The sequence below is a fragment of the Phlebotomus papatasi genome, chromosome 3 (genome assembly GCF_024763615.1).
Source record: "Phlebotomus papatasi isolate M1 chromosome 3, Ppap_2.1, whole genome shotgun sequence".
Taxonomy (NCBI): domain Eukaryota; kingdom Metazoa; phylum Arthropoda; class Insecta; order Diptera; family Psychodidae; genus Phlebotomus; species Phlebotomus papatasi.
In genome coordinates, this window is record NC_077224.1 from 84,647,304 (window position 1) to 84,663,228 (window position 15,925).

The 15,925-nt window shown below is 33.8% G+C and overlaps 2 protein-coding genes across 2 annotated transcripts; one reads left to right on the plus strand and one right to left on the minus strand.

Annotated features, from left to right (window-relative positions):
* Nucleotides 1-629: 629 nt before the first annotated feature.
* On the plus strand, nt 630-1,215 carry LOC129806113 (probable 5-hydroxyisourate hydrolase R09H10.3). Its single transcript, XM_055854469.1, has 2 exons — nt 630-990; nt 1,068-1,215. Exons 1-2 carry the CDS (start codon nt 733-735, stop codon nt 1,161-1,163), a joined length of 354 nt encoding a protein of 117 aa, XP_055710444.1. The 5' UTR covers nt 630-732; the 3' UTR covers nt 1,164-1,215.
* On the minus strand, nt 1,037-12,243 carry LOC129806112 (uncharacterized). Its single transcript, XM_055854468.1, has 3 exons — nt 12,036-12,243; nt 9,942-11,959; nt 1,037-1,634 (listed from the first exon to the last, which is right to left on the minus strand). Exons 1-3 carry the CDS (start codon nt 12,127-12,129, stop codon nt 1,191-1,193), a joined length of 2,556 nt encoding a protein of 851 aa, XP_055710443.1. The 5' UTR covers nt 12,130-12,243; the 3' UTR covers nt 1,037-1,190.
* Between the last annotated feature and the right edge of the window lie 3,682 nt (nt 12,244-15,925).

Genomic DNA, 15,925 nt, shown 5'->3' on the forward strand with positions numbered 1-15,925 from the left:
TGAATGAAACCATTTAAAGGAATATGACCTTTTTCAAGATAAAACCATTCAAGTTACGAAGAGAGGAAAGGCAAGGTCAGCCGCATGCGGTACTTCAAAACCATTTAAACCTGTAAACATATTTAAACTTCCTTTTAAAATTTCTACTTTCTACATACCAAAATCCCCCTGAAAAACCTTTCAAAGGCTATCAATTGTATACAATAAAACACCTCAAATGCATATATCCTTGTAAACCTTCTAAATGAATATCGTCCTGAAACCATTTAAAGGACAATTTCCCCTCTTAAGTGAAACTGATTAAAGGTAGCTTCCCCGATTTTCCCCCTTTTCTCAAACTGTTTAAATGTATTCATAGGATTATTTTTATCCTTAGACCAAAACAATACAAATGCAACCAATGCAACAATTCTCTTATCTTAAAAGACATCTTAGTAAGAACCTTTTACTAGAAATTTTGAATATTTTATTAAACGCTTTCTTTAAGATTGAAGAAGTAAAGAAAGATCACATTATTAAACGTTCTTTATCTCTGCAGCTCATGATTATCTCAGTAACTCTCATTTGCAGCTCATGCTTCTCTCTCAACCCATAAATCCCATTTTGTTTACTCTCTCTTCCAAGAAAAAAAAGTGATAAGATTCATTTTAGTGCCTTAGCGACATTCTCCAAGATCACTTCATTCTCTAACAAATAGTTCAAGTTTCTCGAATAAATTCCAAGAGTGCTGAAATGTCCAAGAAGCCACCAATTTCCGTTCACATCCTGGACACTTCCCGAGGCTGTCCGGCTGCAGAAGTGCCCATAATGCTGTACAAGGAGGAAAATGGAACGTGGAAGACTGTTGGAAGTAGTCAGACAAACTCTGACGGGAGATGCGATCAATTCCTAACCAGAGAAGAATTTTCTGCCGGAACTTTCAAGATTCACTACGCAGTTCATGAGTACTTCATGAAGAATTTGGGATTCTCTTTCTATCCTTACATTGAGGTAAATTAGAGGAAATTCCCAAATCTTTGAAATAAAATACAGAATATTTCATTCGACAATTTTATTTATATTTTTAGGTTGTGTTTAAAATTGAAAATGCATCAGATAATCAGAACTATCATATTCCTCTCCTTCTCAGTCCTTATGGATACTCAACTTACAGAGGATCATAATACAAATGAAAAAAGAAATTAATAAAATTAATCATTAAACAACTCCAAGAGACTTGTTTTGAGTTTGCAACTCCTCAATCCATTCACTTGGGCTTTTAGCACAGAATGACAGTCCGGAATGCATTCTTCGGTTTCTAGAACATCCTTCAGCAAATCTAAAATTTGCGTGGATAGATTCTGGAGGATCTCATCGTAGATTTCCTGAGGAATTACATCAAATAATTCCAGGATTCTGTGCAGAAATATAACCTTTTCACGATCTCCTGCCAGCTCTGGGATGATCACCTTCTCCAGAGCCTGCTGGTAATTTGACATGCAGTTCCGGAAGCACTTTGCAGGGGAAACCCGAATGGCTGAAGGCGTCTCTGACACCTTGATGGCTAATTCCCGGAGGACACTCTCAAAATGAGGCCTCAGGAATTCATTGCTAGCCAGCCAAACAGTTTCCTTGGAAGTGCAGTGAATAATTTTCTGAAAGAAATTTGTTAAAGAGTTACATAACCTCGAAGTGATATAACCTACAACACGGACAAAACAAAAGGTCAAAGAATTCTTAAATTCTCCAAAATGGGAAGGATGGGGGGAGCCATAAAAGATTGTCTAGACTAGAGAATACTTTTCAAATTAACGAGGTTATGGATATACTAATTCCTTTTTAACCCTTTAAGGACGATTGGAACACCGGTGTCCCATAAAGAAAATAATTTTTCCTGACTACACAAAGTTATTTTTTTCATTTATCTGTACATAATTGTAAAGTAGAAGGTTAAAGAAATCTAGAATATCTTTTGCAAGTCTCTATCTATTTGGTATGTAGTAAATATTTAAGCTCAAAAATGGCGAATTTTTAAATTCTCAAATTAATAATTGATTTTATTTATTTTTTATACTTCCAATTCTTTTAAGTAAAATCCTTTTGACAATAAAAACTACAATATTCATACGTAATATTTTTCATTAAAGCGAAAAATATTATTCTTTGGTATTGTCAGAAAAATTACTTAAATTTTTGGGCTATTTTTGTCCCTATCGTTCATAGAAGCACTAAATACACTGAATCGGACTCTGTTGGACTTTCCAAAGTTAGATATAAGACTTATCATTGATAATGTTTCTCAGTTTCATTTTTATTGTTGATTTTCAGTCCGTAAAAAGTGTCTCGTCGTTAAAGGGTTAATGCTACAACTCGACAGAGAGAGCAATTAATCCCTCGATTTTAAGTTATATATATGTTTTAACTCCTACTCCTAACGAATCATATTTTGGAAGAATTTTGGAAATTTGAAGTTTGAAGTTTAGAGACTTAAGAACCTTTGGAGGACCCCTTATAAGTCGATCCAAAGACCATTAACATCCCCGTAGCAAAAGAAAGTGGAAAAGGAATCACAAGGAAAAATTCCTCGGAATTTTCCAGTATTTTTCCTTGGTAAATTCCACGAAAATTCTCCATGGTGTACTCCAAGGAAATTCCCATGGATTTATAGTGGATTTTCTGTGTGGAATATTTCCCACGAAATTTACGTGGATTGAATATGGATTTTTCCACCAAAGAAAATGGAGAACAAATGACGCTGTCACATACATTTCATAATTCTGATTTCCCTATATTAAAAAAAATAATAAATTTCACGAGGATTTTGATATGTTTTATTAAATCAGCGATAACGAATTTACACTTTAGATAAGAAAAAGATATCGCAGGGTAAATGTCCTAATTCAAAACCAATTCCAGGCTCCTTGACAGAAGATTCAACACATTGAGATCATATTTTTTCTGAAGAGAATTACATAAATTTGCTCCTTCACTCTTCTAGAATGTTACTTTAGTGAAAATTCTTAAGATATAATTTGAAAAGTTCTTAAATGCAAGAACAATACGCGAGTGCAAAATGCTTCTATTGGAAACAAATTAATCCAAATGGAGACAAGGGAAAGTTTCTAATTGGAAACAAACAGTGTAGTGAAACCGCGACGAAAGGCTTCCAAAACCTAATAGAAAACTCACAGCGTAATTAATCTATTTTCCGGTTTTATTCATAAATAAGGAAGGAATAATTGCAAACAAATTACAGAAGGCTCTAGAAAATATTGAACAAATCGATAAAATAGGACTACTTTGATTTAAAAAAGTCTATAAAAAGAACTTGTAGCACACTTTTGAGATAAGATTTATCAGAAAATAGTTCTTAAGGCTTTTGTTCTTATTAACACATACTTTGAGCTTGATGTAAGTAACATATTATAGAAGATATTTTCTTGAGAAATATTATCTTATAAAAAGGGTTTCGTAGAATAGTATTACGCTTCTTATGAGACTTTTATGGCTCAAACAAACTGACAAAGGAACGACAGGCGTTCCAAAGACGATGTTTTATCTCGTTCTTGCTCGTATTATTTATATAACACTATCTCTTTCACACGGCCGCCGGCTTTCGAAGGCTCACACACACAAACCTACGAAGGAAACGTTCCGGACAGTTTCTTTCGAAAGAGTGGTGAATTCCACAACATTTCACCACTCTTATTTCCAGGCAATTTCCATTCAATTTGGCGCCTTTCCAATCAAATTCCAATAGTTTTAGCGCGTTTCCAGTAAACTTCCAGTAAATTTGGCGGGTTTCTAGCATATTTCCAGGAATTTTAAATGGAATTCCAATATTTTTCTGGCGCCAAATAATTTGATAAATTGATAATTTTTGATAATAACTTATTAATTTATTAATTGTATTTAAACCCATGGAAAATAAAATATTCGAATTTCAAATTATTTCCAAGTGCAGAAAATTCAGAAGTTGTAGTTTCGTTTTTCTAAGTAATTGCAAAATTTTACTGTGATGCAGCATTTAATGTTCTCTGGTTCAAATTTAAATATTTTTCAACCTAACCGAAAACATCATTTGATATATTTTTGTGTGCCAATTGGAAAATTAGTGACCCATCTAAGTATTTCTGTAAATTCGAGTTTCCACTATTTACAGAAATTAATTTAAAAATAGGTGTCACTTGCACACATGAACACTATTCCTATAGATTAAATACAATATAAACCAACGCAATACATCCAATACATCTTTCAAAATTTAATTAGTAAAAAAATTAATATTTTGTTTTAAAATCGTAATACGAGAGAAAATATGGCGGTCCAGAGTTACACTTGCTTTTTTGGTACCCTTTCCTTGTTAATTTTTTTTTGTTTTTAAATTTTGTAAAAATTTTTGTTCTCAAAACGAAAATTTTAAATTAGGGGACAAAACAAGTTTCATGGTTATGGATCTAAATAGGTCAAACAATTGGATTGGATCTAAAAAGGTCAAAGTGGTCAAACAATTTAAATTTTAATTCGTAAGTTTTGCATGTACAGTGCCCGCTCTCTAATCCGGATCACCGTAATCCGGACAATTTATCGACGGTTATATTTAAAATCATTTTGAGGTCATGTATGCAGGTGTGTTCAGCTATGAAAATGAATTATCCTGTGATGTTTTGTTTAATAAATTATGTATAATAGCATAGAATTCTCTAATTGTGTCTCTTTAAGCTTTTTTAAAACCTTTATTCTAATTCTAGAAAAAAAATCTTGCATTATATTTACGAGACGTTGAACAAATTCAAAAAATCCATCCGGATTACGAAGCGGACATCTGTCATATTGTCTCCCAATCATCCGGATAACGAAGCGGGCACTGTACTTAATTCGTGGATTGTCTATGATTTACGTAGATGTGTAATGTCTTTCAATATAATAATATAATTTATTTCTATATTTATTCTCGATTTATTTCATTTAAAAAAAATACTTACAACTATTTACTCAAACGATTGTGAAACAAAAGTTATTGGTCTGTCTATACTATGAATTACTATGAAATCTATGAATTACTCTTGAGTATCAAGGAAACCAAAAATTGCAAAATAGTAATGCATTTTCATTCATGAGAATCACAGAAGCATAAGTGAATTCAGTCTTATTCGACAAAGAACTCACAACTACACACACAAAAGTATGTCTGAATATTGTAATTGGTAATTCACCACTGCCTTCCATTGGAATTTTCCAGTTGGGAAATGACATTTTGAAGGAAAAGCAGTGACAATTTTTATTTTTCGTAAAATAAATATTCAGAAAGTGAGTCAAAAGTGTTCTTGCTATTCCAAAAAGTGTTGTGACTTAAAAAAAAATTAGATACTCGGGAAAAAACAAGAATAAACTAGAATTTTTGAAGTGAGATTGATGCAAATGTGTATGTGTGTCGCTCGAACGCCGTCGTTGGAAGGGCAGTCGTTCGATTGCCTGTCTGTTTGGGCCATTATATCTCTATCCTACAATTTACGCTGTCAGCTCTTTAGAAGATCCTTATGGGATCATTTCAAGTATTTAGTTCTATAAGGCAGCTAATTTGCTAGTTAGGATAGCTTCCTCTATGATCTTGTTTTAGCTTAGAGAAGAAAATTAAATTTTGATGAACTTACAATTTCTCTAATGGTGTCAGAGGTCGTTTTAAAAGATCAATGGTTTCACCACAAAACATCTGCAATGCGTAAACTTTGACCTTCAGCACAATCAGAGAAGTTTTCACATAAACATCTGTTTCTCGTTTTTAAATTCCCACAGAGAAGTACAATTTCTAAATTAAAGGGCACGAATTTTATGAAAATGATCAATAGTCGCATATGTTGCAAATGAAACAACATTGATTGAAAAGATTTTCAGTGTTTGACAAAGTTTTCACTAAATCACATCGCAACAGTCATGCCTTTACGTGGCCATTTGGAGGTTTTTAACAAAATCAAACCAGAGATTGAACTTGGAATCTCGATTGCAAGCTTTTCGGTTACAAATCAATCACTTAGAGATCGTGTACTTATTAGAAGTCCATTCCTTTCAATGGCAATATGCTTAATTTTAACATTGGTACATTTGGCAAATAAATTTGAAGGTCACTTAACTACCAATTTAGTATTGGCTCTAATAATCTTTATTATAAGTTGCCAAATGGTCATTAAAACATTGTGGATGTGGTATGATCGAGATAATTTACTGAAGTTACTGAATAAGACAATATCCCTTCACAATGACCACGAGAATGAAGAGATTTGTGCAATTGCAGAGAAAAATCTAATAAAGTTCAACAATATTTGGATAGTTTGTTTCAAGTATAACAGTAGTTTTTTTTTTAAGTAAATTTGGTATGTCAATTAATTTTTTTTCTTGATTTTAGGTTTACATTCGCGGCAATCTATACAACCGCCATATTATTCATAATTTACAATATTTTAAAAGGAGAAGATGGAATCTTTATTACAATACCATGCATTCCGATGAACTTTCGAGGACATTTGGAAATTAAGTTTTCAATTCAATTTATACTGATTTTAATTGGTGGTTTATCTGGGCTCTACACTGATTTCGTAATAGTTTTCTTTAGTATTGAAATAATGGCAGCTTCTAACATTCTTTTTGACTACATTTCACTTCACAAAGATGTCATTCAGGAACATCCTGACGATCTCAAAATCATCACGGTCAGATTTTGTGAACTCGTAGAAAACATCAAGCTTTTCAACGATGTTATATCTCCTACGTCATTTATTCAATTTATTACCAGTGCCTTTCTGAGTGTTTTAGTATTCTTTAGCACTGGATTGAGCCCAAAGAATCTAGATGGATATTTACTGTGTTTTTGTATTGTTTTACAATTATTTTTACCATGTCTCTTTGGTGAATTTATCAAAATCGGAATGGAAAGACTATCGACAAATCTCTATCTAACCAATTGGTATGATCTTAAATTAAAAGATCAAAAATCTTTTCTAATTGTCCTGGGAATGACTCAGAAAAAATATGAATTGAAAGCTGCTGGATTGTACGACATTAACATCTATACGTTCATTCAGGTACACTTTAACATTATTTTTATTGAAAAGTTATTATATTATTAAAAAATCATTATTTCAGATCGTTAAAATGGCCTTCTCTTGGTGTGCATTTATGTTTACGTTAGAAGTATATTGTTAAAAAAGTTAAAGAAGTTAGAACAACTCACACGTTAGACTGTTAGGGTAAATGTCCTAATTCAAAACCATTTTCAGACGCTTTAACTTTGACAGAAGATTCAACACATTAAGTTCATATTTTTTGTGAAGAGAATTACATAAATTTGCTCCTTGACTCTTCTAGAATGTTACTGTTTTGTGAAAATTCTTCAGATATAATTTGAAAACTTCTTAAATACAAGAAAAATACACGAGTGTAAAATGCTTCTATTGGAAGCAAATTAATCGAAATGGAGACAAGGGAAGTTTCTAATTGGAGACAAACAGTGTAAGTGAAACCGCGATGAAAGGCTTTCAAAACCTTGTTGTGTTGCTCTTGAGTGCAGGATTTGTTCTTATTCCTGGTCTTTTCTCCTTTCTCATCTAATACAATAAGAAAATCTCTCCAAAAACTCATATTTCCGGGGTTTCCTATTGAAGCATTTACAGACACTTCAGAAAAACCCTTTTTGTTCACGAAATAGGTAATTATTTCATTTGAAAACTGCACGTACCGTTAACAATAAAGATTAGCACTTAATTTAACCGAAATTAGCCAGAAATATGACATAAATGTTAAACAAAACGAATAAACAATAGTCACCTCATAGTGTGTTTCATTGGAAAACATGGTCGATCGATGAAAAATTCGATGGTGAAAAGGTACACTTTTAATTTTTTTGAGAAATTAACAAATTAAAATTTGTGAATATGACTGGATTTTCGCTTTATTTGGAGCACAATTAACTAAATAATGAAACTGTGGTATAGAAAATATATAAATATAATAATTTAGTACTGTATTTATCATGAAAACAGTGACATTTCCATTTGGAGTAGCGAAAAATTTCCATTTGGAGTAGGTTTTGAATTAGCTTAATTTACCCTATAAAAGAACTATTTTCCTAAAAAATACTTTCCATGAAATAAAAACACGTATATTTTAGGTCCGCAGCATGTTTAATATTATCACTTCACTACTCACACAGAAATCACTAATATCTCTTTGCATAAAATTAGCAAGCAAAATAATTCATCTATTTTGTAGTGCAACAAACATATTCTAGCGGCAAAACAACGAAGAAACAAACGTGTGGAATTTTCTTAGAAAACTGTATGGAAAGGTAGTGGAATTTTCCGTAGAATTATATCTTGGATTTTCGCCAGGAATTAAGCAGGAATTTTCCTACAAAAAAGGAGGCGTTTTGCGGTAAAATCCATGGAAAATCCATAGGAAAACTTCTGGAATATCCCATGGAAAATTCCAGTGGCATCCGCGGACGTTTCCATGGACTTCCACTAGAAAGTGACGCTGGATTTCCATGGAATGTTGTTCAAATTTTTCATGAATGGCCATTTTCCACGGCTTCTCCTAGGAAAAATTCCATGGAATATTTTGCGGAAATTTAGCGTCCAAATTCCATGAAATGACTGGAATTTGGACGCAAAATTTCCAATGGAATTTCCGCGGAAGTTTGCTATGAGGTTTTGTAGGGGCCGAACGTCTTCTTAACATCTACACAACCCAAAACGAAGAAACAAACGTGTGGAATTTTCTTAGAAAACTATATGGAAAGGTAGTGGAAATTTCCGTGGAATTATATCTTGGATTTTCCCTAGGAATTAAGCAGGAATTTTCCTACAAAAAAAGGAGGCGTTTTGCGGTAAAATCCATGGAAAATCCATAGGAAAACTTCTGGAATATTCCATGGAAAATTCCAGTGGAATCCGCGGACGTTTCACGTTTGACTTTCCATACAAACCTTCCATGGACTTCCATGGAAATTGACGTTGGATTTCTATTGTATGTCCATGGAAAGGCCATTTTCCATGGCCTCCACCTAGGAAAAATGCCGTGGAAGACTGCAGCGTCAAATTCCACGGAATGAACGGAATTTGACGCTAAATTTCCAATGGAATTTCACTTGAAGTCTATGATGCCTATGATGGGTAATCTTGGATTCTTTTGGAAGAAAATTCTTCTGGAGGAATCCCCTGATAAGATTTCCTTTAGAAGGATTTTTTTATGGGGAAGAATTTTGGACCCGTCACTGTTGACTGAATCCTTAAATTCTTTCCATTGCTTGTATTATCACAAAATACCGAATGACTAGCGAAAAGCTCATATGATGGCAAAATCACTCTATACAGCAGATTAAATAATGTTTGCATTTTTGAGGTTACTTTTAACATAACCTCTAAAATTAATTATTTCCCCTCTGATGGCAACATTTTTTTAGGTTAGAATAAAATGTTCAATACAGTGCTCGCTTCGTTATCCGGATGGATTTTTGAATTTTTTCAACGCCTCGAAAATATAATACAAGGTTTTTTTTTGTAAAATTAGAATAAAAGTTTTAAAGACGATTAAAAAAAAAAGATAATTAGAGAATTCTATGCTTATTATACTTCATTTATTAAATAAAAACATTCCAAGATAATTCATTTTCATTGCTGAACACACATGCATACATAACCTCAAAATTATTTTAAATGTAACCGTCGAGAACTCGTCCGGATTACGGCGATCCGGATTAGAGAGCGGGCACTGTACATTTTTCTCCCATTTGTACCAATAATTTCTTTGATGGGAAAATTCTGCTTATTTTTTTTCGAAGAATTATCATCATAACCTCACATTACAAAAATTTGTATGCCATTTTTCCATAACCTCAAAAGTATTCTTGAAGTTTATTCAAAAATTCCACGACAGATTTTTTATTGGAAGAACACAAATTCACTTACCTGCGAGAGGAAATCCTCCAGCTCTTCCCGGGAAACTTCCTCTAGAGATTCCTTCTGCAAGAGATATTCTGCAAAATTCTGAGTGGGAGTTGATCTATTGAGACTGAGTTTCTGGTAGAAAAAAGTCGTCATCAGCGAAAAGGGGGCAATTTTCTTTTTTAGCTGAGATTTTTCTAGTTCAGACGAGAACTTTAGGAAATCCTTCATGGTTTCCACGATCGTGACAATTGAGAGTCTGGCAATTTCTTTGATCTCTTCCGTGTAGGTCTCTAGGGTCCATCGACTGTTGTCCAGGACTCTGCCAGCAATTGAGAGGACTTTTGCTGCATCTTGGGAGAAGGAACTCTTCTGGGAGATCACAGAGAAGATGGTCATTATGGCCAGGATACCCTTTTCGTTGTGTTTTTCCACATATTCTACGAGGCTGTAGTAGAGAGCTTTGAGGATTTTATTCTTCCGGAGGAGTCCACAATTCAGCAGGCGACAGATCCAGTTGGCCAGGAGGCGACTGGTTGTCCGGAGAGTTGGGAATAGGATGAGATCTGTTATGATTTCTTCCAAATGATTTTCTGTAATTTTTGAGGTTAGTTGCAGCAACTGCAATGCAACTTTCATATCCTTTTCGTGATCAATCACCCAGATACTCATCTCTGAGATGGTTTCCCGGGGATTCTGGGCCAGGAGCTTTAGGTAGGCAGATTCTGACCATCTCTTGGATGCCAAGAGATTCCGGAGATCATCCCGGAAGGTGTTTTTTCGAATACAATGGCCTGGAAGGTAGTAGAGTTCTGTGGTCAGAAGATGAACAGCTTCCTTGATTGGAAGCACAGAAAGACCTTGGAGAAGAATATTCCCGATGATATCTTCATTGTCAGAGTCAGAATTTTGCATGAATTTGGCCAAATTGACAAAATCTTCCAAGAGAAGAATTTTTATATTTTCCTGAATTGTTTCCAGGCATTCTCGATTTTCCAGGACAAGTTCCCCACGAGACATCAAGTCTCTCATCCAAAGGGCTTTCTGCTCAGGATTTGTTAGACTGTCCAGTTGCGTCAGGACTTCCCCAATTGTGGCCTCATTGGCCACTTGCTTTTCGTTTTTTGGATCCCGGATTAGGCATTTTATCTGTTGGAAAACTCCATGTTTCAGACCATTTTCCTCCTTTGGAATCACATCCAACTCCATGGCTACATTCTGGATGGCATCCTGGAGAGTTACACCAGGCTCAACATCCACTTCCACCCATTGACAGAAGGTCAGAACTGTGACTCCGTCAACGAGATTCTGAAGCTTATTCAGGAGTTTCTCATTCAATTTCTCAATATTTGGATGAATTTCATCCTCATCGACCCTCACAACTTCCTCCAGAAAAGCCCTTTTGTAAATTTCCGGACAATTCTCTTCCCTTTCCCGATTCACAAAGATTTTCATGCACTCCACTGAAATCCTCAAAAAATGCCTAACCATCTGCCCTTGGTGAATATAAAACTGATTTCTCTGCATATTGGGATAATCCTCACGATCTCCCTTAAAATAATCCCCCATGAAAGTCAAGCAATACCCAGAAGCAATTTCCCAATCTGTCTCATTCGCCAAACTTCTCCTGCGACTGAAATTTTCATAAAGAGCCACAATTACCTTAACTGCCCAGCTGAGATCCTTCTCCTTATCCAAGTGCTGCATGGCATCCGGAAAAATCACCATCAAATCACAAAGCAGTGTTATAGGTGCCAAAGAAAGCAACTCCAAAAAAGCTTCCTTGAGATTGAGTCTCCACACCAAAATATAGAAGAGATTCCTGGACAATTCAGGCAACTCATTCCCCAAACTCACAAACAGAGGTTCATCTGGGAAGGCACTCCTAAATCCCGTATCCATATTTGCAACGAGAAACAACAGAATCTCCCGGAGACTTTCCTGCCCCTCCGGACAAACCTTAAAATCCACCCCAATAACATTTTCCTTCACCAGAAACTTGTGGATTTGCCTAATGAGATCATTTACAAAGAATGCAGACTCTGAAAAGCGGTAAAAGCCAGAAGTCAGAAAATTAATTAAAATTTTAAAGAAACAAAAGGAGCTTTTTGAGGTTACCTTTGAATGATTGGATATTCACAAGTGGTTTCACCAAGTCATTGAAATTATTCACAATTTTGGAAAACTCCGTAAGCAGAGGAGTCTTTTCCATCTTGATAAACCGGAGAAAATCACGAAAAAACACTACTTTTTTGAGAAATTAAATGCCGAATGTTCTTAGATTCCAAGCCCTTCCAAACTTCCCGGCCGGCCATCTACTCTCTACAAACTCAGTACAAAAACTGTACATAATACTTAACGGCCCATCCGAAAAAATTTATTCACTTTCAAAAGAAGTAGGGGAGACCGGGGAGATTTGGGACACTTTTCCATTTTGACTTTGAGACAGTATTCCAAAAAATCACGATAGTGTATTACAATTTCATGCGGTCTATAGGATACTTATAGGAGGATACCTATAGGAGTTTTCTTGGAGAAAATAAAACATTTAACTTGACGCTTTGTCCCAAACCTCCCCGATGTGGGGCGGTATGGGACGCAAAAGGGGATGTTTGGGACGCGTTTTTTTCTCGCATAATTTTCATAATTGAAGCATGACAATTAATTTCAAATTAGATTAAAAATATTTCTAACAGAAAAATAAAAATGTTTAATCACTTCATACTTAAAACTTAATACAATGCCCGCTCTCTAATCCGGATCGGCGTAATCCGGACAAGTTCTCGACGGTGACATATAAAATAATTTTAAAGTTATGTATCTAATGTATGCATGTCTGTTCACCAATGAAAATGAATTATCTTGTGAAGTTTTTGTTTAATAAATGAAGTATAATAACATAGAATTCTCTAATTAGAGTGCAGGCATTACATATGGCCACATTAACCCTCTAATAGTGTTGTCTTTAATATTCAAAAACAGTAATTGAATAATTTTGTCTAGGGTAATTAACTCTTTCGCGTCACACTCTTATTCAGCAGATGATTTCATGTAAAATTGAGTTTTCCCTAATGCTTTATGATCAAATCTAATAGTTCAGAGGAAAAAAAATTTCCATTGCGTGAAAACCCGGAAAAACCCCGGGTCATATATGACCCTATTGTCCTCAAGGGAAGTGTACATACCATTTTCAAAATCTATATCACGGGCGTTTTAAAAGTTTTTTTTTTGCTTGAAGTTACTAATTTGGCCAAAGCCATGGCAAACTGGATTGTCTTGATGAACACTGTACTCTTGGTGTTCGAGGAATCTTCCTGGTAATCCCTTGAACAGTCACTGTCACAATATTTTGAGTGATATTTGGCAAAAATAAACTTATCCACATATTTATTCACACACAATACAATTGCACAATATGAGACGCTTGCAGAATACTCTAAACTAAAATATTGCAAAATATGTTATAATTCATCAGATATAAGATGAAATGTCCAGGAGCAAGATGTCCCACCTGCATTTCACAAAGAAAAACAATGTACCAACTACATTTCGCTATAGGTTTGGGACGAAAACACTGTTACCCTTGCCGACAATAGGGTCATATATGACCTGGAAAATTCTACACGCTTTTCTGGAAAATTGAGAGTAGTTTATTATATCAAAATATGCAATATACAATCTTTGGATATTCTATTTTGTGTTTCTAAAGAACTTTTTGCTGAAAAAAATAAATTAATATAAAAAATTTTAAAAAAGAAAAATCATTTCACAAAGTTCGAAATTCGTGATTTTTGATCTCAAATATTTTCTTTTCCTGAATATCTGGAGTCTTGAGAAAATTAACCAAGAATCTTAGATCATTCTATTATGATGTGGTGCACAAACCGATAGATCTCAATTAATGTAAATAGTCAAAAGAGAATTGTTTTTCCCCGGATCATATATGACCCTAATGACGCGAAAGAGTTAAGTAAAAAATAAAAGTGTATAATCTCTGAAACTTTTATATTTTTAATAAATAATAAATTAATTAATATTTTTAATAACTTTTATAAAAATATGTTCCCAGATTACACTGCTAGCTAATGATAAAAAAATGTTTTGATTATTTATCGCTAATATAAAATACACAGAGGAAAACTGAGACATCAAAATATACTATTTTTATCAATTTAAAAAAAATGTTCATAGAATTTAAAAACCAAAAATAAAAAAAAGTAATTATTTTCTCATTATGAATAGCCCCGAGTCTTCAACGGTTTTTTCATATTCAAAATGAACGCTAACTTTCCAGTTTTCCAGTTTTGTATAACAGTCGGAACCCGGCCGACTATTCGTACTGACTTCCCAAATCGTACTGAGTATTTACAGTGTATTTATGTGAGGAAAATACTAGTTTCCACACTTACTACGTATTTACGTGAAAGATACACAGTGCCCGCTTTGTAATCCGGATCAATTTTTTTTTTAATTTTTTCAACGTCTTGAAAATATAATTCAAGGTTTTTATTGTAGAATTTGAATAAAAGTTTTAAAGAAGTTTAAAAATACATAATTAGATAATTCTATGCTATTATACTTCATTTATTAAACAAAAACATGACAAGATAATTCATTTTTATTGATAAACACATATGCATACATGACCTCAAAATTATTTTAAATGGAACCGTCGATAACTCGTCCGGATTATGCTGATCCGGATTAGAGCGGGCACTGTACGAATTTAACAGAGCGATACAACTTTAACGAGATGTCAAATCTCGTAATTTTATTGACAGGCTCTGTTCAGAACGAGATTTTATATGAACGAGATTTGCGATACAGTAGACTCACTCTCAATTGGGCATTTGTGGCAAAATGTCATCCGGTTTATCGATAGATTTGGTCGTCAAAGCCTTTGTAAATTCCACAAAAAACGTTCAATTATCAAGAATCACGATAAAATAGGAAGAACTACAACGAATTTGAGCGAATTAGCTTCATAATTAAACGTGAAAATTGTCAACAAAATTTTGCGCCCGATTGAAAAAGAGCCGATTGAGTGAGAGTCTACTGTACAACCCTGAGTGGTGAATTTTATAAAATACGAATTCCAACCTCAAAACGTCTCATAACTATTGGACACTTTCATAGGTGCCGCAAAGTACGAGATTCTCTGTTTTTGTGTGATTTTCGAGAGGAAAAAAATAAAGAAAAAATTCTTTTACTACTTGTTTCCTTAGTTGAAGTTGATAAATATTTAATTCACTAAAATAAAGTGTTTTTTCCTTGGAAAATTGGATATATAATATTTTTTAAATTGATTTTATAACAATCCCAAATTTTTTTCAACTGATTGATCATGCTACTTACATTATTGCTCGCTAAAAGGGGATTATTCTCATTATTCTTTTTCTTATCGCATAAAACAGTCTAGAATAATCTGAAGACACTTCCGGGAGATGAAAAAGACTGCAATTTTCGGCGGTAGATCATTTAAATCCGCTTCTTAATCCAACTGACTTCCTGGGAATAAAGCCTGTCCACGATAAAAATTGTTCCAAATGATTTGATACATTTTATTTTCAATAAATTATTGTGAATAAACGAATTAAGATAGAAAATTCAAACAAAAAGGAAATGAAAGAATATTAAATTCACTCACTTTTAGGAATAGTAATTGCCTCACAAAATGTTCTATTTAAGTGGGAGAATTATAAGAAGATCGAAAAAACATAAAGGCACAATTTTGGGTGTACTTTTTCAAAAAATCTTTAAAAAATATACTTTATTTTCATCGTAGGTTCTTGATATGTTCACAAAAGTTATAGAGGATGAAATTACGCGTCATTTTAGCTTTATGTGACTACCACCGGATAAATAGGACCGGAGATATAAATTTTTGAATTTTAGAAGACAGCAAAAAACTAAAAAATGTTTATTTAAAAAAATCTAGACGTCACCCGGACCGGACAAACGGACTTTTTGAGTTTGATTTGAGATTTGAGACCCTTAAATGATCCTCT

What these genes read in the sequence shown, in the direction of transcription:
- LOC129806112 (XM_055854468.1), bottom strand. Translation starts at nt 12,129, where the DNA reads ATGGAAAAGACTCCTCTGCTTACGGAGTTTTCCAAAATTGTGAATAAT. An exon ending in GAATATCCAATCATTCAAAG is followed by an intron (nt 11,960 to 12,035) that starts GTAACCTCAAAA and finishes ACCGCTTTTCAG; the next exon opens with AGTCTGCATTCTTTGTAAAT. An exon ending in TGGAGGATTTCCTCTCGCAG is followed by an intron (nt 1,635 to 9,941) that starts GTAAGTGAATTT and finishes AATTTCTTTCAG; the next exon opens with AAAATTATTCACTGCACTTC.
- LOC129806113 (XM_055854469.1), top strand. Translation starts at nt 733, where the DNA reads ATGTCCAAGAAGCCACCAATTTCCGTTCACATCCTGGACACTTCCCGA. An exon ending in CTTTCTATCCTTACATTGAG is followed by an intron (nt 991 to 1,067) that starts GTAAATTAGAGG and finishes TTATATTTTTAG; the next exon opens with GTTGTGTTTAAAATTGAAAA.